This window comes from Platalea leucorodia (genome assembly GCF_965183815.1).
Source record: "Platalea leucorodia genome assembly, chromosome: 3".
NCBI classification, from domain to species: Eukaryota; Metazoa; Chordata; class Aves; order Pelecaniformes; family Threskiornithidae; genus Platalea; species Platalea leucorodia.
The window spans coordinates 60,431,808-60,457,617 of NC_138825.1; the positions used below are offsets into that span (position 1 = coordinate 60,431,808).

The 25,810-nt window shown below is 42.5% G+C and overlaps 2 protein-coding genes across 2 annotated transcripts in view; one reads left to right on the top strand and one right to left on the bottom strand.

The window, feature by feature from the left end:
* Positions 1-25,810, top strand: part of SYNJ2 (synaptojanin 2) — a gene marked incomplete at its 5' end in the record, with an annotated part of 68,055 nt that overhangs the window by 38,539 nt on the left and 3,706 nt on the right. Inside the window, 17 exons of the mRNA XM_082307655.1 lie at positions 282-363; positions 591-740; positions 838-1,003; positions 2,311-2,502; positions 4,649-4,733; positions 6,953-7,093; positions 9,975-10,167; positions 11,891-12,049; positions 12,270-12,426; positions 14,383-14,500; positions 16,560-16,778; positions 17,978-18,056; positions 19,323-19,491; positions 19,878-20,030; positions 22,701-22,835; positions 24,075-24,187; positions 24,943-25,051. Coding sequence (XP_082163781.1) covers positions 282-363; positions 591-740; positions 838-1,003; positions 2,311-2,502; positions 4,649-4,733; positions 6,953-7,093; positions 9,975-10,167; positions 11,891-12,049; positions 12,270-12,426; positions 14,383-14,500; positions 16,560-16,778; positions 17,978-18,056; positions 19,323-19,491; positions 19,878-20,030; positions 22,701-22,835; positions 24,075-24,187; positions 24,943-25,051 — 2,420 coding nt within the window. The remainder of the gene's footprint in view (positions 1-281; positions 364-590; positions 741-837; positions 1,004-2,310; positions 2,503-4,648; positions 4,734-6,952; positions 7,094-9,974; positions 10,168-11,890; positions 12,050-12,269; positions 12,427-14,382; positions 14,501-16,559; positions 16,779-17,977; positions 18,057-19,322; positions 19,492-19,877; positions 20,031-22,700; positions 22,836-24,074; positions 24,188-24,942; positions 25,052-25,810) is intronic.
* SERAC1 (serine active site containing 1) overlaps positions 24,225-25,810 on the bottom strand; it is a 36,660-nt gene continuing 35,074 nt past the window's right edge. Inside the window, exon 18 of the mRNA XM_082307659.1 lies at positions 24,225-24,281. The gene's annotated coding sequence lies outside the window, so the exon portion shown is untranslated. The remainder of the gene's footprint in view (positions 24,282-25,810) is intronic.

Here is a 25,810-nt window from a genome sequence, read left to right on the forward strand (position 1 = left end):
GTAGTCTTGATGCTAAATAATTATTTGGCTTAACTATATCTCCGTTGTTTGAAATCTGCAAAATTACCAGTGCATGGATTTGCTAATGCAGTTTTGCAGACATAGTCAAGTAATTAGACATGTTAATGGAATGTATTGTGCACAATGTGCTTGCACTGTCAAAATGTGGGTGGGTATATTCAGGCTGAACATTTGATGATCTTGTTCAATCCACTCATGATTAGATGTTATTTTAAAATATACCTTTTTTTCCTCCCTCCTCTTGTGTTTGGTTACCAAAGTCTGCAGACAGGTACTTTTCGAATGAATTGTTTGGACTGCCTGGATCGTACTAATAGTGTACAGTCCTTCATTGCACTGGAGGTGAGTTTGTCAGAGGACCTTTCATGGATGCCTGTACTACTGCATACATTGTCTGTTCCATGGGGAAGACGGGAAAGAGGGCATAGGCCTCAGTGATATGAGTCTGTCTTGCCAGCTCTATGATACATAATGGTGCTGGCTGGAATACTTAAACTGAGGATAAAATGCAAAAAAAAAATTTAAGAACAACGTTGTTGTTGTTTTTTCTCCCTTTGCACCTAATCCAGATCCTGCTTGCTCAATTAGAGAGCCTTGGGTTGAACTCTAAATCTATAATTGAGCGCTTTGTGGAATCCTACAAAGCAATGTGGACTCTCAACGGTCATAATCTGAGCAGAGTATTTACTGGCAGTCGTGCCCTTGAGGGGAAGCACAAGGTAAAGAAAAACGGCAAAACTGTTTATTCACCAGTAAAGAAAGATGTCCGGTTTACTCTTCAGTGTTACTTGCACTGATGATTCCTGTCTGATGTAGGTTGGGAAGATCAAGGATGGCGCCCGCTCTGTGTCTCGCACCATTCAGTCAAATTTTTTTGATGCAGTAAAGCAGGAAGCCATTGAGTTGCTGCTTATGGGTGACTTCTTCAGCGAGGAATATGCAGACAAAGGCAAGATGCTCATGGACCACACTGCACTGCTGGGTAAGGCCAGTGTAAATCCTTCGCTTTTCTTTTGTGTCTGTTTTTAGCTGTGTGATATAAGCAATTGCACCCTTTTGAAAAAAATCAATAAATAAGCTACTTTTTGCACAAATCGGTTGTTTGAAACACTGCTTTCAAGTGACCATAGCACAACTCTGTGAGTTTTAATTCCACTGTGCTTATTTCTCATATTTTGTTTTGGCCTTCTGAGTATGTTTGTCTGCTGTTTGATGATGATCTCCTCCAACAGTTTAGAGGAGTTGGTCCCAAGGGAAAGATTTTAGGGCTATATTCCCAGTCCGGTCCTGTCTGAGTTTGTCTTGAGGAAGTCTCTTGAGCTCAGATTTTTTTATCTCCATATTTTTGGCCTGGAGTTTGCACATGCTTTTAGCCATTTGGATGTTTAAAGGCACATTTATGTTGTTATGTTGGTTCATTCCCTGCTTTACTTCAGGCCCTGACAGTCCACAGCATATACGCTTTTGTTTGCACCCATCTAGAGTAAACTAACTTAGCGCTCTCTGAGAAAATACTTGTGTGCAAAATACAGGATAATTGCACCCACAAGCAGTATCAGGTGGTCAGTTTCCTCCAGAGAACTACTGGATTTTAATAGGATAGACGTGAACCATTCAGCACCACTTCAATCCTGGGGCTGCTCCCTGATACGGACCACAAGGAAAATATGGATAGCTTCCCTATGCCTGACTGCCAATGCAAATCAGGTGGTTAAAGATTAAGGTTACCTCAGGTGCTCACACAAAAAAAAGCACACTGCTAATTTTCTATAATCATCAAAAATAAATGAATATAACGATTTCCTGTGAGGAGCTCTGACCAGGCTAGAGAGCCATGACAGTGCTAGTTTTGGACTGATGTGAGATTCTGTGCTGCTCTCTGCCTTTCCCCCCACACTCTAAACTTGTTAGGGCTTCAATTTAAGTCATAACTTGTGACATGTTGATCGTTGTAGGCTAAACTGAAAAGATTAAGGGAGGAAAAATAATTTGTTTGCTTATTACTTGAAGAAGTACAGGAAAACGTATGCTGAAAGTGAGTGACCAGCCCTTCACAAGCTTTCAAAGGGTACCTGATTTCTGGAAGAGAAGTTGCTGACGTCAACCCCAGTTATCTTGTAGTTATTGCCACTGCCATTTGAGTTCCTCCTTAGCTTTCGTGTTGTTGCTGCTAGAGTAATGTCATTATTTCTCAGGGACTGCGTTGCTGCTGTCTGATGCTTTCTGTCCTTTTACGGCACATTCTTCTTTCACCCACCCTCTTTCTGTCTGTCTCCCCTCTTCTGTCAGTAACTCCAAGTATTTTGAAGGCCATGTCAGAGCGTCAGTTTGAATTCACAAGCTTCAAGCGAGTTCGTGTTGCCACGGGCACCTGGAACGTGAACGGAGGGAAACAGTTTCGAAGCAACATCCTCGGTACCAGCGAGCTGACAGACTGGCTGCTGGATTCTCCCAAGCTCTCTGGAGTTTCTGAATTTCAGGGTAAGACTTCACAGTCAAAATGTGTAAGCAATATTTGGTGGCATCTCTAGGGACCGCAAGTTGGGACACAGATTTGACCAGCTGTTCTTTTCAAAGGCAGTGCATCTTGGAGGACATTTTCTGTCCGTTCTTGGGGGTGTATTCAGCCCCATGGAGACTTGTGCTGCCTCCCCTCAGCAGTGGAGCGGTGCATGTGAAGGGCTTCTGACAGTCAGAGCAACTTGTGGGTCTGTGCCAGGTGACTCTGCTTTGAACCTTCAGCAGGTCAGAATTCAGAGGTCTCTTTCACGCCATTGTGGGGTGTATCTGGCTATTCTGCATCCCATATTTCGTTTTCTTCTTCAATATCTCTGTCCTTTGTTCTTTGTTGTGAGTGGGAGCTACATGCTTAGGTGTCCTCAGAATGTCTCCTTGATCTTTATCTGGAGCTAAACTTATCTGTACAATCTCGACTCTGAGATTGTCTGGAAATGTTACTATCAAAACCTTCAGACAAAAAGAGTTATTACATTTGTTGAAGGTAATTTCCTTTCTTTAGCACTATAGGTAGCTCTTGTGCTTGTGGCTTGCTTAAATTGGCTGCTGAATTTCTTATTTATAGAACAAGGCCAGGTATTGTAATTGATTTACAGTTTTTATTAAGGAAAATGAAAAATGAATGTTCTGTCATTTAAAAATTGAGTGGTTGCAAAACTATGGCAAAACCTATGCTTTCATTGTTCCAGAGGAAAATTTAGCTTCCTGCAGGCATCACAGGGATATTCCTGTGCCTAACCTTCAAGCTCAGGAATTCATTCCTCAAATCCTTGGCTACTTACACAAGTTGTGTTGTTTGAACCCTCAGTGCTTGAGTGCGTGGATATGTGATTAGGTGCAGACAACTGTACTCTGAGCAGCTTGGGTGGGTGATCGGTGCAGTCTGTTTCAGAAACAGTTTAGATGTGTTAGCACATGACTATGCCCATGATATCAAAATTTGTTGAGAGGCTGTCATGTGCTAGCCTTGCCAGGCCTTTCCCTGAGAGAACTGGAGGAGCAGGACTAAGTGGTACAGGCAGCCATAACGTGATAGGCCTAAGCAGCTTCTGGAAGGGAGCTGAGTTATGTGAATGGGCAGAGCTAGGGTATGACCATGCAAATGTCTGTGTTCGTGGTAATGTCAGTGCAGTGCCTACACCAATGGGTAAGTGTTCAAAGACAAATGTCCAAAATTATTAATGGAAAATACACATATGACAGTGCCTGTCATGTTAAGCCAGTAAAGGAGGCTAGCTGTCATGTGCTAGTTTCACCCTTGTGTCTACAGAGAGTTGCTGCATATTTTACTTTTCTTTCTGTTCTTATTTTCTGAGGCAGGTCTGGTTTAGGTTCCTGTGGTTGTCTACTATTTAGGTCTTCATGTTGAATTAAGTTACTGTTACCTTGGTCGTATGACAGTTTAAAAAAAAATAAAATCCCTCTAGGCAATGGACAGGCCTGATGGGTTAACAGATATGCTTCACACTATTATATGAGAGCATTGGATCTTTGGTGTTTTACCAGGTTAGTATCCACAGGCCTGGGCCAGGGAAGGGAGAGTCACTGTGCTCTAGAGTGGCCTATCCTAAGCTTAAGTTAGACTCGGAAGAAAACAGAAGAAGAAACTTCAAAGGCTTCTTTAAATGAGTAGAGAAATGTACTAAAGGCATCGAGAGGGAAGGGACATGCTGGTGTGTGGACAGTAAGTTCACTTACATAGCAATCAGTGTCAAAAAAAGAAAAGGAAAAGCATGTTGAGTAAAATGACAAGTGGGTGAAAGATGGTGGGTAGTGAGATGTTGTGGCTTTAGTGATGAGTGGGGTGAGGGAGAGAGAACATTGAATATTTTCTCATCTTAACATTGCTACAATATAATGCTCTGTTCTGAACTGCTTCCTGCAAGAGAGATGGAGACCAACTGGTGGGAGAAAAGCAGGAAAAAATTTCAGAGGAACTGCAGGGGTTGCTTTGTGAGATTAGATTAAAGGAGCTATGAATATGTATAGCTTGGCAGGGGATACACAAGATAGAACTACAGGAATGATCTCTGACAGAAACTGGAAAACAAGTCGTTAGAAGAAACAACAAAATAGTAACTCTTGTATGACTTTTTCCTCTTGCCAACAGATGATGAGAACTGCCCTCCTGACATATTTGCAGTGGGATTTGAAGAGATGGTTGAACTAAGTGCAGGGAATATTGTGAATGCCAGGTAGGTTAAAAAACAAAACAAAATAACAAAAAACCCCAAACCTCAAAAACAAACAAAGAAACAAAAAAAAACAAAAAGAGCACTCTCTCCAAAGGAACTAGCCAAACAAAAGCCTCCAGAGTTGTGCTTTGTATGGTCAGGTGTACAGAATACTTCCTTCCAAGCCTGTTGCTTGTAATCATAGCTGGAAATATGTTTGCCATTAACAAATGGCACGGGGACGGTGTTGAAAGTGCTGTCACTCTGTGAACTTCTGTACAGTAGAATACACTGTGTTTTGTAAGTCTCTTAAGTCTTTGTGTTGGCAGAGAGGGATTCTGATGGTTTACACTGATTTAACACTTGTACTTAACCCACTGTCTGATGTTGGAAAAATGTGTTCAGTGACTAGAAACATAATTGGCATTCATGTGGGAATTCGAAAATGAACGAAATGTCTCTGTGGCTAATTGTATTTGTGAAAATTATGGCTAGAGAAGGAGTTAAAGGCAAAGCCTGAGCTTGGCTCGTCAGCATGTACAGTAGGCTATGGTGTATACTGGTCCTTTTGAATCTGAAGGAGGAATACATATGGAACCCTGAAGATAATGTTTCCCATGCTGATTCATCAGGCTGACCAGTTAGTTGTCTCTTCTGGGAATGACAAGTTAAAGCAGTGCTTAGCATGGCTGCTGGACTGGCCATGTATCTGCATGTATCAGTAGACTTTGGAGACAAGAAAACGCTAGTTCTGCAAAAGTGAAGGTATATGCACCCACCCACAAACCTTCAGCTAAGAACAGCCAACAGCTGTGGGTAGCCAGTCATCTCGCAGTCAGAGAAGATCCAGAGAATCATAGAATCGTTTAGGTTGGAAAAGACCTTTAAGATCAAGTCCAACCGTTAACCTAGCACTGCCAAGTCCACCACTAAACCATGTCCCTAAGCACCACATCTACCTGTCTTTTCAATACCTCCAGGGATGGGGACTCAACCACTTCCCTGGGCAGCCTGTTCCAGTGCCTGACTACCCTTTCAGTGAAGAAATTTTTCCTAATATCCAACCTAAACTTCCCTCTGGCACAACTTGAGGCCATTTCCTCTTGTCCTATCGCTTGCTACTTGGGAGAAGAGACCGACCCCCATCTTGCTACAGCCTCCTTTCAGGTAGTTGTGGAGAGCAATAAGGTCTCCCCTCAGCCTCCTTTTTCTCCAGGCTAAACAACCCCAGCTCCCTCAACTGCTCCTCGTAAGACTTGTGCTCTAGAACCCTCAGCAGCCTCGTTGCCCTTCTTTGGACACGCTCCAGCACCTCAATGTCCTTCTTGTGGTGAGGGGCCCAAAACTGAACACAGTACTCGAGGTGCGGCCTCACCAGTGCTGAGTACAGGGGGATGATCGCTTCCCTGGTCCTGCTGGCCACACTATTCCTGATACAAGCCAGGATGCCATTGGCCTTCTTGGCCACCTGGGCACACTGCTGGCTCATGTTCAGGTGGCTGTCAACCAACACCCCCAGGTCCTTTTCAGCCAGGCAGCTCTCCAGCCACTCCTCCCCCAGCCTGTAGCGTTGCCTGGGGTTGTTCTGACCCACGTGCAGGACCTGGCACTTGGCCTTGCTGAACCTCATACAATTGGCCTCAGCCCATCGATCCAGCCTGTCCAGGTCCCTCTGTAGAGCTTTTCTGCCCTCCAGCAGATCAACACTCCTGGCCAGCTTGGTGTCATCTGCAGACTTGCTGAGGGTGCACTCGATCCCCTCATCCAGATCATTGATAAAAATATTAAACAGAACTGGCCCCAGCACTGAGCCCTCAGAGAAGATCTCTTCACTGTGAGCACAAGCAATCTTACAAGTCGTGAGACTGACATGGATTTTTTGTTTCATGGTTATGATTACTACACTCAGCTTCGAGTTACCCCCAATGAATGGGGATATCAGATGTCATGTGAGCATGGATCTTTCTACATGTAGTAGACAAAATCCCTCTCACATCCAGAAGCAGCATAACTGTATTTGTGCGCTGTGCCTGGGCTCACTGACCCTGCTAACTCTGGGCTGGCTCACAAGGAGGTATTATCTGTCTCTGCCATGCATCCTACAGCACTTCCAGTTCTGGAACCAGCGTGTGTACAGCCTAATGGATGTCTGTAAACCTCAGCCGCAGTTAATCTGCTCGTTTTATTGACTGTAATGTGGTTTGTTTTGATTCCATTAAATGATTTTATGTTTGTTCCAGTACAACGAATAGAAAAATGTGGGGAGAGCAGCTTCAAAAAGCTATTTCCAGGACTCATCGCTATGTTCAGCTGACATCAGCACAGCTTGTTGGTGTTTGTCTGTTCATCTTTGTACGACCCTATCACGTCCCCTTCATCAGGTAAAAAAACAAAACAGAAACAAAACAAAAAAACCAAAACCCAACCTGTGTCTTCAGTAACATCTGCTGTTGGAGTGTGGCCAGAGAGGGTGGGAGTGATTTTTCAGCTTGGTTGGAATTACGCAGACATGGATTCGGGTCTCTGCTCAGTGTGGGAGAGAGACATGTTTCCAGGCAGCAGTAGTCTGGAGTCCGCCCTGCTGGCTAGTGCAAAGGTCAGGCAGCCCCAGTATCTTCCTCCAGTTCAGCTGAGAAGCCAGGCATGCTCCAGGTGGGCAGTCAGGGTGCAGCAGCTTGTTTGGGTGCTGTCTTTCTGGAAAAGGAATGACCTGAGCTAGGAAGTCCGAGAGTGTTTGCAGCACCAAGTGAAGGCAAGTGCTTGCCTCTGCCCAAAGGGCAGGTTTTACTTTCTAACCTTAACCTTTTCTCCTTAGTGTTTCCATATGGAAACAGGGCTGGTTTCAGGCCTGAAAAGAATGGTGGAAAAGGTGGAAAGGGAGGTGGGGGGAAGAGAGCTAATTTTGCCCCCTGGCATTTTATAGAATTGAGAGCTGTAAGGGCCCATTAAGTGTTTGTCTCTCCTAGATGTCACAAGAGCCAGAACTGTGTGCCTAGTCAGGAGGGTGCGGAGCTCTGTGCCTTCAGCTTACGAGCACCAATCACCTTGGAGACTGATCAAACTCCTCTTGCCCCTAGAAGATTCTCATTTTTATTAAAGAGGAAAGAGTACCAAGCCACAGGGATTTCTGCATTAAAATGCTTTTGCCATGAGCAAGAATTATGCAGGCTAAGGGTGAATGGGTAGGAAATGAGTCATTAGCCCAAACTGTCTTTGGGCATCACTCTGTCCTTAAAGTCTAGAGTGATCCAAACAGTGCCCTCTACTCCATGTTAGGAGCACTAACTGGCCACTGCATTTTGTGATTAAAATATCAAAAGCTGTCTCTTTCTTCCCTCTGGTCTCATATCTACTGAGAAGAGGAGTGCAGAGCTTGTGCAACATCAAGTGCTCTAGGCTAGGCAGAGTAATATAATCCAGGTAACCCTGATGGTCTTGCATTGCTGCCTTCCCAGTAATCTTTCTTCAACATGATTTTAAAAAATTACATATTTTTGGTGGTACGAAGCAATCCAGAAGAGAAGTGTTTCTGTCAGTTTTTGACTTTTCACCTGGCTTACAAGATATTTAAGTAATCCAGCAGGAGATGCATGGTTTAAATGGAGATCAGAAGCAGAACAGCACAGTGGCTCTGTTGCAGCTGTCAGACTGCTAGGAATTGGATGTAGCCCTTTGAATCTCCAGAGAAAAAGGGAAGAGTTTGATTTTAGTGACCAAGTTTCATCATTTAATGCTAGTGTGCTGCTATGTGTTACATGAGCATAATCAAACCTAACCTGTATGCTTGTGTAGTTTTTCCCATGTCTAGAAAAGGAAAACAAAAATGATCAGCAGTGCAAAAAAAGGCTTCTGTGCTTACAGAGGTTGAAGAGATCAGAACAAAAGTTAGAGAACAGAGAAATAAAATGAGAGAATAGCTGAAGCTTATACAGCAGTGAAAGGATTGATGAAATACAAGCAGTTGAATGTACAGTGGGTTATCTCAACGTAACCTTTGCCATGAACGCAAGTCAGATAAATATCAGTTAGCAGTTGGGTAGGCAGGCAGCAGGAAGGGAGAACTCCTTAGAGTGAAAAGACTGAACACGTGCTTCTTTCAGAGTGCTTGAAACCCATCCTTTCATTGAAAACATTGATGGTCCCCTTTTGCCTCCCTGAGGGTGTCTTTTCTGGAGTCAGGAAAAGAGAGAAAAATAAAGAGGGGCAAAAAGGTAGAAAAGATGGGGGTCGAGGAAGAGAGGAAAATGAAGAGGAGGGGAAAAATGAGAGCCTGTAACATCTTGCATCACTGAGATCATGAATGCTTGACAATGACTCAAATAAGACTGCATGGTTTCCTCCCTGCCCCTTGCTTAAAGCCAGTAATATTCCACTCCAGATCTGCTCAGCTTCTCTCTGGAAAGTAAAATTTTCTCACTGGGAAGGACATGCATGGTGCTGGGGTTGGTTACAGCAATGATCTCATCATTTACTTATCTGATCAGACAGGCATGCTTTATTCTCAGAGTAGACTGGCTATCTGGGAGAAATTACCCTGTGAGCAGGTGCTCTGCTTTGCCAAGCAAGTCATCTTTCTGTAGTAAAGTGTATGCTAATCATGACGTTGAAATACTGTGTAATTAACAACATGGAGGACCTAAGCAGTTTGTCATCAGTACAGAACTCGTTTTAGGAGTTAGGTATAAATAGTTGTATCTAATAATCACTGATTTTATTGCACCTGATTTAGCAAATTATGGGTTATGATCTGTTGCTCTTTAATTGATTGAAAAATCCGGCACCAACTGCGAAGTTGGGTTTCAACACATGGTAACACTAAATTGTTAACTATCTGAAAAACAGATTTCTGTATGTTCAAAAGTAAAAGGAAATATAATAGTATTAGTATTAGTTATTGTCACTATTTTAAAGACCACGGTAGAGGTAAACTTGAAAAGTATATTTTGTAGAAATTCCCAATATTTCAGAAATAACGTCTTGCTGGCCTGTTTGAAAGGGACAAGAGGAGGAGGAAAATACTTTCAAATAGTTTTATTTCTATACTCTTGTATTATACTTAATTTGAAACATAAGTACATGAACATCATCAAGAAACTAAAAGATGTGCTTAAAAGCAGCAAGCTTTCTGGAGAGGAGAAGACATGGCATTGTAAACTGGCTTTTCCTTTATGTTGCAGACAAAGTTAATTGAATGTTTGTCCCTGCAGCCCTTTACTCTCTTCTCTTTCTGTTTTTTTTTTTTTTTTTTTTTTTTAAATACAGGGATGTAGCAATAGACACCGTGAAGACAGGAATGGGAGGAAAAGCTGGAAATAAAGGGGCAGTGAGCATTCGTTTTCAGTTCTATAGTACCAGTTTCTGCTTTATATGCAGTCACTTAACTGCTGGGCAGACTCAGGTGAAAGAGAGGAATGAAGATTATAAAGAAATCACACAGAAACTCAGCTTCCCCATGGTAAGTGTAGGTGTATGTATGCTAAAAACATTGGAGATAAAGGCTGTATCTTTACAGCTGGTCTCAGGCTGTCTTTGATGACAGGTCATCAAAGTCATCTCAGTGCCATAGAGAATGGGCATAAAAGAAAATGGTAAAGAAAACACACACACACGCACGCACGCACGCATGTTTCACAGGAGACCAGACACCACCCCCAGTATAGCACTTCCTTTACAAGAGTTCTGTGCCTTTCAAAAAAATATAGTTGCTGCACTGCTTGAAAAGTCCTCGCCTTTGAACTGTTTTCAAGTTGATCTTTCAGAATGGTGCAAGTTAACTGACAAATCTGTAAGGCCTGATGGGTAAGATCTAGGTGACTGGTGTTAGAGCTGGAGAGCATGATATTGATAGCTCTTGCTGGCGCTAGTTAGTAAGGGTTGCTAAAAGACCATCCGTGTTACTCAGTACATCAGTGCTTTAACTGCTCCTGTTTGGGTACAATATATCAGTTCTTGGTCACTGATGTGGTACTTCTGTTCCCTTCATTCTGTCCTCATGAACGTGTCACTGTCAAGGAACTGCTGTTTTTTTCTCAGAGTATGGCAAGTATGCTCTATTGGTCTGTATGAATAACTTTTCCCCTAAATCGTGTCAGATCTATCACCCTAGTGTTTTATTTCACACTTGTCTCCTCAGGCCGGTAGATAACCCATGGGATTTGTAGCAGTGCTTCTTTGCTTCCCTTAATGTTGGTCGCTTTAATTTCCACAGTGCTTTCTTTCTCAGACCTCTCTGGAGAGGTCCTAAACTAGGGAGCAAATGGACCAGTTTGTGTATTATGGTTAGTCAGCAAAAAATGGTATTTAGGTTGCAAAGGATAAAATTTTAACTCCCTGTTGTTCGCAAGGTGTAGAGGCTTGGCACATGCAGCATATCAATCAGTTGTTTTATGTAAGAACTAATACTGACAGTCTGAACATCCTGCATAGAATATCTGCTCCAAATGGCCATAAAGTTGTGCTTATGGTAGTTTTCCTTCTAATACCTCATTAACTATTTTATGTCCCTTCACATTTACAATAGCTAAATGTACCTTTTGTGTATAATGCATATAAAGAGTGCCCTCTAGTGTTGTGACAGCCACAGCTCTGCAATATTTCCTTTACGAATCTCTGGGTTTTAGAGGTTTATAGCTTAACTGGGAAAAAAAAAAAAGACTGGTTAGAGGATAGGATGTTAACATTAGAATTGGAGTGAGTTTTCATTGACATTTTATTTCAATACATTTACAAAACTATGATGTGAACATAAGATCAAATTTGGAGCTTGTTCTTACTCAGGACCTTTGTTGCTGAACATGCCTTGGTACCAGAAGCACATTTTGTGTTATATTTAGAATATGTAAATATATGTGTGTGAAATGTGTTAGGAAAACAAACATATTTTTAATATTCATGATAGCCAAATTGTGAATATAAAGCTGGTGGCCCAGCTTAGACATACCTTCAGGAAACAGGGGTCAGAGTCTGACACTTGTTTACAAAATTCAGCTCAGCAGGATGCAAAAGACAGTGAAGGAACCATTGCATTTCAGCACAAGATGGGTTTTAACAGATAGAATGTGGCAAGTAGGTCCGGTATTTAGTAATTCAGAGAGACTGACTTGTACGTTTCAGTGCTTTTAAAAGGTGTTTTCATGAATGTGATTTAACATTAACAGTATTCTGTACCTCTAAACTAGGGGCGGAGCGTGTTCTCACATGACTATGTCTTCTGGTGTGGTGATTTTAACTATCGCATTGATCTAACATATGAGGAAGTCTTTTATTTTCTGAAACGTCAAGATTGGAAGACACTTTTGGAATTTGATCAACTACAACAGCAAAAATCCAGTGGAAAAGTAAGGGAGTGTGTCTTATTTTCTTGAATACTTGCACGTTGGCTTGATCTAATTCCTTGAGAGAGCGAAAAAGTTGCATTTTCAGACCCTTGTTTGCAGTACATGAATGTAGTAATTTGTATAAAAATCAGAATGTTGTTTGTTTGCAAGGAAGTTGGTACGTCACAATGGCATCTACTAATCTGTAACTTAATCAAAGAGATGGTATTTCTTTTCATAGATTTTTAAAGACTTCCATGAAGGGACTATTAATTTTGGACCAACATATAAATACGACGTTGGCTCAGAGGCTTATGATACAAGTGATAAGTGCAGAACCCCAGCTTGGACTGACAGAGTGCTTTGGTGGAGAAAGAAACTGCCTTTTGAAAAAACAGGTGCGTAGGATCTTTCCTCCTTTGTCTGAAAGTTGTTTTCGATTTCATCCAGAACCCACGTAAGGGGATTTAATCTAGTGAATGGTGAGGAAGGGAGTTAGTGAGTTCTGGGCTGAGAGCTGTCGCGAGATGTGTCCCGTAGGCTTAGTCAAATTGCAGGGGCTTTGCTCAAGCAGATGTTCTTTTGGCTCCATTGGAATAACTTGTAGAGATAGAGAGCCCTTTCTTCTTGAGGGTGTGAACAAGGCTTCATGCTGCAGATTGAAATGGTGCTAGGAGCTCACTGAGGAACTGAAAACAATCCAGCTGTAGCAATCTAGAAATGATTCTGTTGCTTTTCAACATTAGTCCACATAAAATTCCCATGTTAAAATGGCTAGATTGTTATAACTGTTGTCCTCAGTAGATGTATTAAGCACTTTTCTGTAATTTCTTCTGCCTTGGTAATTCTTAGGAATATTTGTGCTAGTTTCTGGAATTGTGGGAGATTTCATTAATTAGTGGTTACAAAGTACTTTGAGATCATGAGTGGCCGGCACAACAGAAACGCTGTTTTCACTTGTTATTCAAACGTTACAATAACAAAATAAAAAGTATTTCTTTGTGTTCCAGGGACAGTTTTCATAACCGTTCTCTCAGTCTGCGGGTACATCTATCTCCCAAGGTTTATAAAATCTGAACAAATTCATATGAAAAGTGTAATTGCTGGAGAAGTAATTTAGTTTGTGCCTGCAGATGTGATTTTTTCACATTCCTGGGAACTGCTGCTTGGAATCCAAGTCATACCATGAGTACACTAAGTGTAAAAACTACAAAGCAAAACTGGGGCAATCAGAGAATACATGTCAGTGTGATACAGAATTATTCACTCTTATTTAAGGAATGAAAAATAAAGTAAAATGAGGAGCTTCAGTCATTGATAGAGACATAATCTGGGAAAGGAAAATTGTATGAGACATAATAAGGAGGTTAAAACAGCCCTTTTGTGCTGGCTGTTTTCATTTTAGGAAAAAGAAAACCCTTCAGCATTTTCAATCCTTGTTTTGCCTGGCAAGGCTTGCCCGGGGAGGACTTTAGTTGATGGAGTACACACAGAACATAGGACCTGTCTAGCTGGTCTGCAAGAGCTGAGGCAGGTCCCTTTCTTTAGAGCTTGTAGGCCTCCCACAGCTAGCTGACGTGGGTATATCACTGACCCTTTGTCTGTTCGCCCACCTTCTCAGCCCTGCAAAGCTTTTCTAGTTAGTTTGCTGCCAGAGTTCCTCTCCTTTACTGCTGGTGGCAAGGCTCTTCTGCTTCTCGGCTCTATTTCTTTTGCCTTGCTTCTTTTTGCTTCTGTAGGCTAGAGGACTATTTGCCTTCTGAGAAGAAAGAGTAGTCCCAGTGCGAGTGATTAGGCGAAACACCGTATTAACTCATTTTCAACTCTGCAGAAAAGACAGAGAGCTATCCGTTAGCCCAAACAGTGACCTAAAAACTTTCCTGTTATTGACAGCGATATAATACCTCACTCTAGGATAACGTCTGGAGCATTTTCTGTCACCTTAATGGATTGCAAAATAAGTATTTGGAGGTTGGATTTGCAGTGTATTTTGCAAGTACAGTGTCTGTTTCTATGCTCAATAATGGGGCAGGAGGAAAAATACTAATATGACTCTGTCAACCCAGATTGTCCAGGTAATTGATTGGGTGACATTCAGGTTACCCATTTTGCAGGTGTCTTATTCTAGTGACCAGCTGTCTCTGTTGTGCTCCCTGTCCTTTCTGTATTTTTTTCCTAGTCCTTAGCTTGTAAATCTTTTAGGATACAAGTTCTTCTTTGAATGGTATATACAAGAACCAAAAAACCCCACCTCCCACTACTAGGGTCTGTGAAGTGCATCGTAATAAAATAGCTTTTAACTGTTAGTAAAACTAGCTTTGGGTGAGTTTTAAATCTCATTGTGTGCTTCATAGCTGGAGAGATCAATCTTCTAGACAGTGATCTGAATGCTGACACTAAAGTCAGTCACACCTGGACCCCTGGAGCCTTGATGTACTATGGGAGAGCGGAGCTGCAAGCATCTGACCACAGGTAAAGTCGTAAGCAAACAATCAGAGGAAGGGTTGCTAGGTTAGAATGTGTCAAACTGAACTACATCTTCAGAGTGAGAGATCGAGTCTGATTGTAACAGGAGTTACACCCTTATTCTGTGTTCAGTATCTGTTTGGTGGTTTGTTGTTTTTTTTTTTCCCTCATGGTGGGTTTTATGCCAGGGTGGCAAGTATCTATGGTCCTGTATTGATTTCTGCTGCACTGTGATCTCAGTAAGGGTTGGCTAAGTTGCAGCAACAGGTATAGAAAGCTGAGGGCTTTCTGTTGCTTGGTTTTGGAAAGCTCCAATACCAAAACAAGCTGCTCTGATGGGCTCCCGCTCAGCTTGCTGTGGGAGAGGAGGAGGTTGGGACTATGTGGCCTGAAGAGGTGTAAGCCATGTACGTAGGGCCAGGTGTGACCTCTTCAGAGTAGTCAAGTGTTGGGCTTCTGGGCTTCCCTTAGAAATGGAGATGGGAGGAGGAAAAAACAAAAAGACCAATGCCTGTGGTTGGTCTGTATCACTAACTTCTGTTTAAACTTGTCACTGCTTCACTTCTATGAAACAAATTCTGTAATAAATACACCTTGAAAGCTGCCTTGCATTCAGAATAATCTTTGTCTGTCCCTTGCATGCCCTATGGAAATGCTACAATATTGTTCCTCATAGCAGCGCTCAGTGACCCACAATAGCTGGCTGGCTCTGTGCTTCTCCTGGTGCTCTTGCATGCGAGGACTGTTCTGTATTCCTCCAGCAATGGAAGAACATGCCTCTTGCAATCAATTTTTGTGTGTCAAGGCTTTGACATTGCTGTGTTCCACAAAGCACAGTGGAACTGCTGCACTCATTATATAGGACCCTGAGGATGCAATCTGTGAAACATGGCTGTTGTTCATTGGCTTTCTATTTCAGCAAACTTGACTGCAAAAACTGCTTTTTAATTCCAGTCAGCAGGTTTGTTTTCCCAAGGTTTGTGCTGGAAAAAGGGCTTAGCTATATCTTTGTGACATATGGAAATGCATTATGATTCACAGTGCTTACAGAAATAGTTAACACTTCCTATACGTTTTTTTGCCTTTACTATTCCTTTCTAGCTCTGCTGTTGTTGCTTTCATACGTTCTGGTAATGCGTATTCCAGAGCCTGCTCTATTGCAAGTAGGAGGCAGCAATTTTGACATAGTTAGAAGAGCAGCCATCCCAGTTCCTGCTTTGTGTGTATGTGCAGGTGGAAATCTGAGAATGTGGATTGCAACCACTGAGATGAGGCAAGCTTTACTCTTTCAGACAGGTTTCTCAATTTGATTTAGATCTGACACACAGAGAGGTCATTTGTAAGAAATGGCTGAAGAAGCAAGTTTGCAGTGTTGACTGCTTATAAGTTGATGAACCGACATATGTTTGCTACATAACCACATTATACACTTAGAGTACCTTGTCCGTAGTTTTTGGAAGAAGACATCTTTATGTGGCCTTGTCTAACAGAAAATAATGTATTGCCTTCCCAATCTGTAGATGTTTTGGGAGACAGCTGTTTGATAATGAGCGAAGTATCCTGGTATTTTTAGACTGCAGGTTTGCCAGAAGAGCTACACACAATTGTTATTTGAATTTCTTTCTGGTGTGTCCTCACTGTTACATTCAGCTAATGCAGAGCTGGTAAATATAATTAACAGTGCTCAAGGCATGATCTTCCATTGCAGGAAAAATGAAACAGTCCACCAGACTCTGAACTTCTGGGTTGTCTTGCCAGCCACAGTGCTTTTTCACAGTGAGACCTTAAGGAATTTGTTCCGCTTCTCTTTCTGTGTAGAACATAGATAATAATCACTTCCTTCTAAGGTACAGCAGGCTTAATTAAGTGTTTGCAATGAGATTTGACATCGTGGAGTTAAAAATGATCATAGATGTATAGAGTTTAAACAAGACCCTGTTTGTCCTTCACACAACTAAGTTCTTAGTCCTACTGCTTGACACTGATTTTAGTTTTATATAAGCATTTCCTATTGGGTGATGTTGATCTTAATTTTAAATAAGCATTTCTCCTTTGTTTCATGTAGGCCAGTGTTAGCTATTGTAGAAGTGGAAGTTCAGGAAGTTAATCAAGCTGCCCGTGAGAGTGTTTTCCAGGAAGTGTCATCTTTCCAGGGGCCACTGGATGCCACAGTAGTAGTAAATCTGCTCTCCCCAACGCCTGAAGAGAAAAATGAATTTCCTGAGGACTTGCGTACAGAGCTTATGCAAATGTTTGAGGATTATGGCACTATTGTTCTGGTCAGGTAAGTTTGGGATCTGAAATAGCATGTCATCGATTCAAAACCACAGACTAGAAATTCCCTTTTTTGTCCTGACAGAATTAACTTTGTATTAGAAAGTAGTATGCTGAATTCCTTTACTGCATGTTGAATTCTTCATTAGAAATTGAATACAAGTATTTTGAATATCTTTTACCTCTCCTCACCCTGTTAAAGAAATAGTCTAACAGCTCTCTTGGCTGAGTGGAGGAGAATTTTATTCAGTACAGCACCATAAAGCAGAGGCTTTGATGTGAATCGTCACCTTTAGATTCAGGCCTCATTACCATGCATTGCTTCTGCTGGCAGGGTCCTTGGGGCCATACTTCACTTCCTCCAAGGAGGTCTGCTCTCTTGCAGCACTCTTTCGCACTTACTAGGATTTCCTGGCTGACTCTCCTTTCTTTTGGGGGTCATTTTGCTTATTTTTTAGTAGTATGGCTTCTTGCTGTTTGAGAGGGAGAGTGCGATACCTTCTGGCAGAGCAGTTTAATTTCATTCTGGTTGATTCCGTACAGGGCTCCAGCATAGCTATGAGACTTTGGTTTTGAGAAATACAGGCAAAAGACCTGGCAGTTGACCTGGGAGGCAAGACCAGAAACTTGTTTATGTTGTATTTGACCCATTTCTTAATGGAGAAAACTGATGACCTGTAGTTGTATGGTTTTATGAAGTACCAAATATAAGTTGGGGGTTCAAAAGCAGCCCTGCAGGAACAGCAGCACCACTTTGTTTGTGAAGAAAAGGAGCAAGGAAAAAACATGCTTTGGTGGTATTTGTTTTGTTTTTAATTGCCTTAGAGCTTGGTGGTATACTCATCTTTGGGAACATCACATGTCCCCTGAGGTGAGGGATACGCAGAGCCATGGAAGTTAGCACAGAGGGAGTGTGGATATCAGACTAGGTATCCTGTCAACAGCTGCTGAGATGTTTGTGGTGCTGCTTCAGGAGCGACCCAGTAAAGGGCAGGGTGATGGGGTCACACAAGGGACGATGGAGGAGAGGAAGAGCCCAACTGGGATACATAGATCACTTGCTCCTCCCAAAAAACAGAGTTGTGAGGAAAATACAACTAAAACAAAATACATCATAGCTGTACAAAACTATCATGCTTGCCTTTAAGGCTTTTCATTCAATGGTGAAGTAAAATGCCCTGTTTTCTCTCTTTTGCCTTTTTTTACTAGGATCAGTGGAGGTCAAATGCTGGTGACATTTGCAGACAGCAAGTCAGCTCTTCGTGTTATGGATATAGATGGTGTCAAAGTAAGACTCTTTCAAACCTATAATAATAATTTCATAACAAATTTCTCAAAAGTGGTTGCTTAGAATGAAATAGTTGAGTTTCTAGCTAACTCAAGTAGCATTATTTTAAAGAAACTTAGTGCTCACAACGTCCTTAGCTTTCACAGCTGCTGAGGCTTTTAATGCAGTATTTCAGTTTCAGGAGGGCAGGAGGTGACTTTTCTTGGAGCTCCTAAGCAGTGCTTAGTATCTGGCCTCTGATACCACTGCAGAATACATGGACTCGGTCATCGTTCTGGCACTTGAAGCAGTTCCCCTGAGATTATATGTGACTTTATACTGTTGCCAAAGCATCCTCACGATTGTGGTTTGGAGATTTTTTTGTTTCTCTTAAGTGTATCAAATAAACTCCTTCTACCAAGCTGGAACAACATGACTCATTGGCCTCCATGGCAAACTCAGCATTAGCAGTAGGCGTTTACCTTCCCATCCCCTGCTCTTCCTTCCCACACATATACTCTACAATTCATCATCCCCCTCATTTATGCTGACAAAACTGTTTGCGGGACTGCACTATAAACTTAACATTGAAGTAATGGATTTAACCCTCATTCTTCTTTCATATTTGGAGTTTTATCTGTTAATTTGGCTCATTTCATTGATGTAATTTATAGCACAGACCCAAACACAATTGTATGTGCACAATGTGTGAAGGTGCTGGGAACCCGATTCAGGAACTTTCCAAAGTAATTTTGCTGCTGAAGCTGCTGCCTTGGATACATCTCACCCCAAATGTCATGGAGCAACACATATAAGCAGCTGTGGTCTTAATCTGTTTAATAATATACTTTCCATATACATCAACCATCATATTTGGGATTTTCTGAACAGAGAGTCTCCTTACAGATGGCATCAGGTGGCAAATTCTTGTGTGTTTTAAAGCTACTGACTCAAAAATGGAACCCTCCCACACCATTATTACTATCACAGTATCATTTTAACGATATTTGATGTTTCACCTATTTCTCAAGTATTTCCTAAATGCAGCAGCAGTGCTTTTGAGCTGTGAAGGTAATTTTCTTTCAAGAACGTTGTTACAGTCTGAAAACTTGGTTATGGGGATAGGAAGAGTGCTTCCTTTTCATTTAGCTTCTGAAATGAAGCTTTAGTTATATCAGTTTCTGAAGCAGTTATACAATAGACTGGCAGCACTTGGTTATTCTGTTCAGGTGTTCTCATTTTGCGAAGTTGCTTGGCAAAGGGGAAACAATTCTTTTTTTGCGTTAGGTCAGAGGCAGAACAGTGAAGATCCGGCCCAAGACCAAGGACTGGCTAAAGGGCCTTCAGGAGGAAATTGCTCGAAAACGGGACAGCATTGTCCCCATGTCCCCCACAGCAAACTCCTGTCTTCTGGAAGAAAATTTTGACTTCTCAAGTTTGGACTATGACTCAGAAGGTGAGCAGCAGGTTTCTAAGCTAAGTTGTGAGAATTGCTTTGCTGACTTTGGTTGCACAGAGAAGGTACAGTATGAGTGTTGGTGGTATCTGAATTTGTAATGAAGCCACACTTCTTAGAAAGAGGATTGTAACTAAAGCCATGACCCGGCACTGTGCCTGGGCAGAGAACTGTTGCTTAGATCATCCTGTCAATTTAGTGTTATAACATATGTTAGCAAATCCAATGCATGGTACAGTTGTCTGTATAGAAACAAACTGTAATGAAACACACGGGTTAAACAAGAAGCTTGCCCAACACATATATTAAATTCACTGTTTGGTAGCAGAGAAAGGCAGGGAATGCATTTGCTCACTAAGTCTTTGTTATCTAATATTTTCATTCAGGTGATATAGTGGAGGATGAAGATGATTATTTAGATGATGCTTTGTGTCAACACCTAGTAGCAGACACAGCAGAAGATATGCCTGAGGGCTGTGGACATTTTGCATCCACAGGTCATTCAAACAAATCTGGACAAAACGCACGGCTGTATAAAGGTAAATTATCTGCATTCCTTAAAGTAAGACCTGAAGGTTTGTTGTTTGTTCTCCTTTTGTCTCTATTTCCCTGCTCATTTGTATTTTCATTGTAGGTCCTCTAAAGATGAGGGTCATCTTTTTGGTTCATGTTCGTACAGTGCTCAACCCTCCTTTAGTTAGTGACTGTAACTGAGGCCCTCAGGCATAACAGCAATACAAATAATAAAGCTTAGATCCTCCTTCTCTCTAGCCCCGGGAAAGGCAGGAGTGCTGAAAAATGCTCGTTTGCTTTTATAGAAATTAGAGAAATTAAGTCTTTTTATCCATTTGGTGTTGTCTGGCACCAGAGCATACAACAAAAAATTGTCTGTTATTTTCTTATTGGTGAGGGCCAGAGCAAAAGCAAACCAAAGGAATCCTGTTGATTCAGTGATGGGCTTGGCCCTGTCCTTTGAGCAATAGCTGTGGCAGTGCAGTCAGGTGTAAGCTGGACAGTCCAGGAGGTTGTTGTGTTCAAATTTACTTACTTCAAAGAAGCCTAAAGTTTCTCCTTTGTTCCTATTTTTTTTATTTCTGAAGAAGTCGAGGTTCACACAACAGGTGTATTCATTCTTTTAGTGCTTCATAAATGTGTTACCTTTTTTCCTGGTCACCTGGCTTGTTTGCACATTATTGTGAAATGACTTGGTAAAGGGAAAATAAAGCTGTGAAGAGAATCCAGATGAAAACTGCAGCAAGCACTAGCCAAGCCAGTGGTGGTCTTATACTGGGATGTGATCAGGACATGCTTCAGTGACCAAGCATTGACAGGCTGGGTCACGTATTAAACAACACTTCATCATGACGGCAAGTGATTCAGTAGCTGTCTTTCTGCACTCTCACAGAAGTGCTTTGTCTTCTGACATAAAAGTGAAAACTTTAATACCTTCAAAGGTTGAGTCAGAAGTAGAGTTCAAAAAGATTAAATGAAATTCGTAAGTTTACACAGACAGATTTTTCCAAACAATCATCAGAGGAGTGATGTATAGCTTTCTTGCCCACCCTGAGTCATAGGCTGGGTGCAGTGTGGCCAGACCCAGAAACCTAGCCCTGAGCCAAGGAGTAATCTGTCATTATTAAATACTGTGGAGCCAATCACTTTGTATTATAGGATGCCTTGCCCTCCAAACACCTCTGGCCTACTGTGTGATGATTCATTAAGCTACAGAGAATTGCAGTGATTCTTTTCACCCACACTAACTCTTCTCCACAAAAAATATCACAAAGTAAATGGAGATTATAAAGTGTAGTTTGAAGGAGGTCAAGGTGGGGTCATGATCTCGTATAACTCAGAATATGATATATTCAGTCCATCTTGAAAGTCTCTGCAATTTCAGATGCCTCCATAAGCTTCCAATTCTGCCTGAGTAACTCCTAATCGAAGGTATGATGATTGTATAGCTGGTGTTCGACACAGATGGAAACCAGTGACGGGCAGAACAGTGCGTATGTGTGTTTCTGAGGTCCGAGAAGGGCATAGTCTCACAAAACTGATGTTCCTGGGAGCTGTTGCCTAAAATCAGCAGCCTTTTAGGGGAAGGAATAGAGTGGTGGTGGCTGCTTTTTGTCTTGTGTTCAGTGTGACTGCCAGAATTTCAAGCCATGCATTTAGGTGCCTGCATGATTCCTTGGATCCTACCGATGAGCCCGTATCTGCAGCTTAGAAGAAGATGCAGAGAGAAGGGGGAGGGCGGGTGGGTTGGGCAGATCTCCGGCGGTGTCTCTGTGGCTGCCATCCGCTGCTGAGTGGGAGTAGGAAACTGTGAGGCAGCTCAGTATTCCCTGCAGAGCACAGCTTTCTGAAAAACAGGAACTTGTGTAAAAATGCCTGAAGTATGAGGGACTGCTGCTACCATCATTCCTTCCCTATCCTCTCCAAACCACAGGGACAAAACTAAACCCAGTGGATTTTGGAGCCCTAAAGAACAGAGCTGCATGGCTGGGCAGGGAAGAGAACTGAAGTGAACGCCCTCACTTCAGCAGGCTGGAGACTAAAGCAATCCCTACTCCTCACCTCTCCAGCTGTCAGAGAGGCTTAGATGGGATGAAAGACTGTGTAATAGCCGAGACATGTAAGGTGCAGCCAAGTGCTCTCAGATTGAGGCAGCTGTACCTGTTAAGAGACGTTGCTGGAAAGCAGAGATGTGATGAGTGAGCCATTCAGGCAGATTTTTGTCTGGCAGAAAAAACTAGTTCTCCTGACCAAGGAAAGTTGTCTAATCCTCCGAGGAAATTCCTGCGTTCAGGAAGCAAGAGCAAGGGATTGACCGTGACTAGCCTCCTCGTGGCTGCCGTGACACAGTTTGAATGAGAGCAGGTTGCCACCAAGTCTGGCTGTGAAAAGTTCAGAATCTAACAAGCTGACTAGTGACCCTGAAATCAGATGCAGGCAGTCTTTGTGGCGACACAAACGGTTAATAAATGATGGAAAAAGGGAGAGAGAAGCGTTTGACCAAAGGGTAGCTGTTTCCTGGAGTGGGAGCAGGGAGACATTCGGGGAGAGCAAAACAATATGAAAGGAGCCACGTCGTGTTGCTGAGATACCTGGTTGAAGCCTGCCATTCATAATCGCCTCTCTCCTGACCGCCTGGATCTGGCGCATCTCACCCAGCGGATGTCTAATACAGGTCCTTTCTAAAATGCCCCTAGATGATACGGACCTGGCCGATTTGAAGCGAGAGCTGGAGGCAAGTGGGGAACGCCACCGCCGCACTCCAAGCAGGTCTCTGTCCATTCCCACCAGGCCTCGGCCACTTCAGCCGCCGCAGAGGCCTCCCCCTCCTGGTGAGTTTAACTTTCTTTCTTTAATGTTGTGTTGGCCCCAGCTGAACAGTTTTGCCTGCCATTTCTGGGTGACAAAGAAAGTAATTGTACCTTGTTCTGAAATGTCAGGCTGTTGAGGTACTTTTACTTGCTTCCCAGTCTGTTTCAGCCTGACTATGGCTGCAGTTAGCAACGGGAGAAGTTTGTCTTTAGGATGACAGATACTCCACAAAAAATGCCTTAGTGAGGATGGAATGGCCCATATGTTTCGTACTAACTCATCACTCAGGTTAGCGAGCTGACCAGCCACTTTGTGGCAATAAAAAGAAACATCAGTATTTATGCCTGCTGATTTCCAAAGTCACTGAGTGTTTTCTCACAGTTTGTCTTTTTCTGACTTATTTGTAATCTTCCTTTTAAAAAGTTTTGACAAAATACTTGTTCTGGACAGTTTTTGCCCTTTCCTGCTTTGCAAGCAATTCTTTCTTGCTTTTGTGTTTATGAAAGAAATACAAAAGTGGCTTATGATTTTCAGTGAGGCACAAAGGGGAAGTGATGCTCTTTACCTAAGCTCTACCCACCTGAGATGCCATCGGTGCTATGCTGCTCCTGTTTTTATGGCTGCTTCTGCATGAATGCCGATTGCTAGATCAGCATAATCATCTTTGCCTTCTGGATGACACAAGCTATACATCACATTTTTCTTGCAGTCCAAAAGTCTCTCTTCCGTATATATTTTCCAGCCTTAAATTAAGGGTTCTGTCAGACTCACTGCTGGAAGATGAGTTCTTCAGGGTTATTCCCATTCATTTCTGAGCCTATTGCACAGAAGTGACAACACTGGTCTCTGTATTTCTGTGCCTGGAACGCAATGTTAATGCTCAGCTGAGGTGACTGAATTGATTAAATGAAAGCAAGACTTAACAGGGAACTGCTTCCTGAAACAGTTTGAGATTTCAGCATTTTATTCTGTGTTGAGATTTTTTTCACCTTAGATTAGACCAGTAACAGTTCAGCCCATCACTCCTCCTAGATCCAAGTGTCTTGCTCTTGGCACTCAGGCAGAAGGACTCAAGGTCCCCAGTGTCAGGAAGACAGGAAGGTCTTGCCTACTACGCCTGTCCCTGGAGGAGCAGGGAGGGTGACGGCATCTCTTTTATTTGTCACGAACAATTTCAAAGCACATCGGGTTTGCTCCATTGCAGATAAAACGTTGTACCAGCTCTTGAATGTAAAAAGCCATTTTTATTCCTCTTGCAGCCGGAACATCAGGCAAAAAGTCCCCCTCAGATGGTTCCCCCTGTCCAGGAAGCCACTCCGCCTGCTCCATCCTGGCAACAGCGAAGCTGCTTCCCGGAGCCCCTCAGCAGCCAGTGAGTCCTGCCGCTCGGCATGGCCACTTAGCACTGTCCTGCTCTCCCCCATCTGCATACACTGTAGACACTGAGCATCGCGGACGTGACGCACCTGTCATACAAGGAAGGAAGTCCGTCACATGCCTGAGCTAGGAATGCTAAGATGAACTTATTGTAATGTAATACTAGACTGTAGGACCTGCTAGACACCAGAAAAAATGTTATTAAATTGCCAGGAATTAGAAAAGCCAAAGAGGGAGAGAGAGAGAATGGTGCAAGACCGGGGCACTGTTGGTTTATTCCATGTGCTGCTTTCTGACAGATGCTAACTTGAATTCTCAACACCCCGATAATCTGCTTTAATTCTTTTCTTACCTCTTTTCTGATGGTCCCTGCTAGTGCCCAGCATACAGGTAGAGTCTTGACCCTTCCCAGCAAGGCTGCTTGCCCTCTGAGGAGACCAAGACCGGAATGTGGGAACACCTCCCCGCTCCTGTCTTGTTGGATGAGAACCCTAATATATTGAACGAGGGATGGCTAAGGGACTCGCTGCGGCAGTAAGCCATGGGCCTGTCTGTCAGCTGGTAACAAAGATATCTGCCAAAAATATCTGCCAAAAGATTCCCCACCATTTCTGTAGTATTTACAGATTGCTGAATAGCCACTGGCAAAACCAGAACTTTACAGGTGTGTGAGCTTAGCTGTAAGATTACAGGTGTACAAGAAAAAACAGTTCTCTCAAGATTGCTCATTCTCGTATTTTTTTTTTAAAGCCTAAAGTCCGGACTGGAATAAGTAAACCTTACAACGTCAAGCAGATCAAAACCACCACAGCTGAGGAAGCAGAAGAAGCTATTAGATGTCTTATGGAAGCTAAAGGAGGTGAGGACAGCTTTCTAACTGACTTCTAAAAATCTTTAAATAAAGAAAACGGTAGGTGCATTCATCTTTCCCATCATAGCCCAGATACACATACTTCTATTCAGAAGCTCACCTGAGCACTGCCATACACATTGTTGCAAGATGGTACCTGGTGTTCTCTTGTCAGTTTTGATAATATTAACCTTTTTTTTCAAGATGACTCAGGTTGTATATTTTGTTGTAGAACCTGTTAGGAGGAGCACCTTGGGTTATTTATGTTCAGCTTTAGTCTGAAAAATTAAAAGATAAAGATGGGGTTGTACTAAACTGATGATGCCTTTGTTAGCTCAGAGTTGCATAAAGGACATTTACTGCTCTATTTCGTGAATGCTCACTATTCCAAGCAGAACTAGAGAGCAAATACAGCTGTGGGAAGAATAACCTGGATTCTGTTCACATTTGGCCAGCAAGGATAGTTGTAACCTAGATAGCAGCTTGCACCACTTTAGCTTGAATAGCTAAGCTAAAAGGCTACTCTCGGCTTAGGATCTCTGTCTAATCCCTGGAGAAGAAAGCTTCTTGCAAGGGCAAGTTAGAGCAGGAAACTAGCTTAGATATTGAAACTTAGGCAGTGTGAATACAGCCTCCAGGGTTGCAAGTAGTCTTTCTGCTGATGCTGAAGGAATGCAGCGTGACTCTGGGATGATTGCCCGAGTTTGCGAGGCTCTCAGTTTAGGAGAAGAACATCCCTTTTCATTTCTAAATAGAGCAAATGCAGTT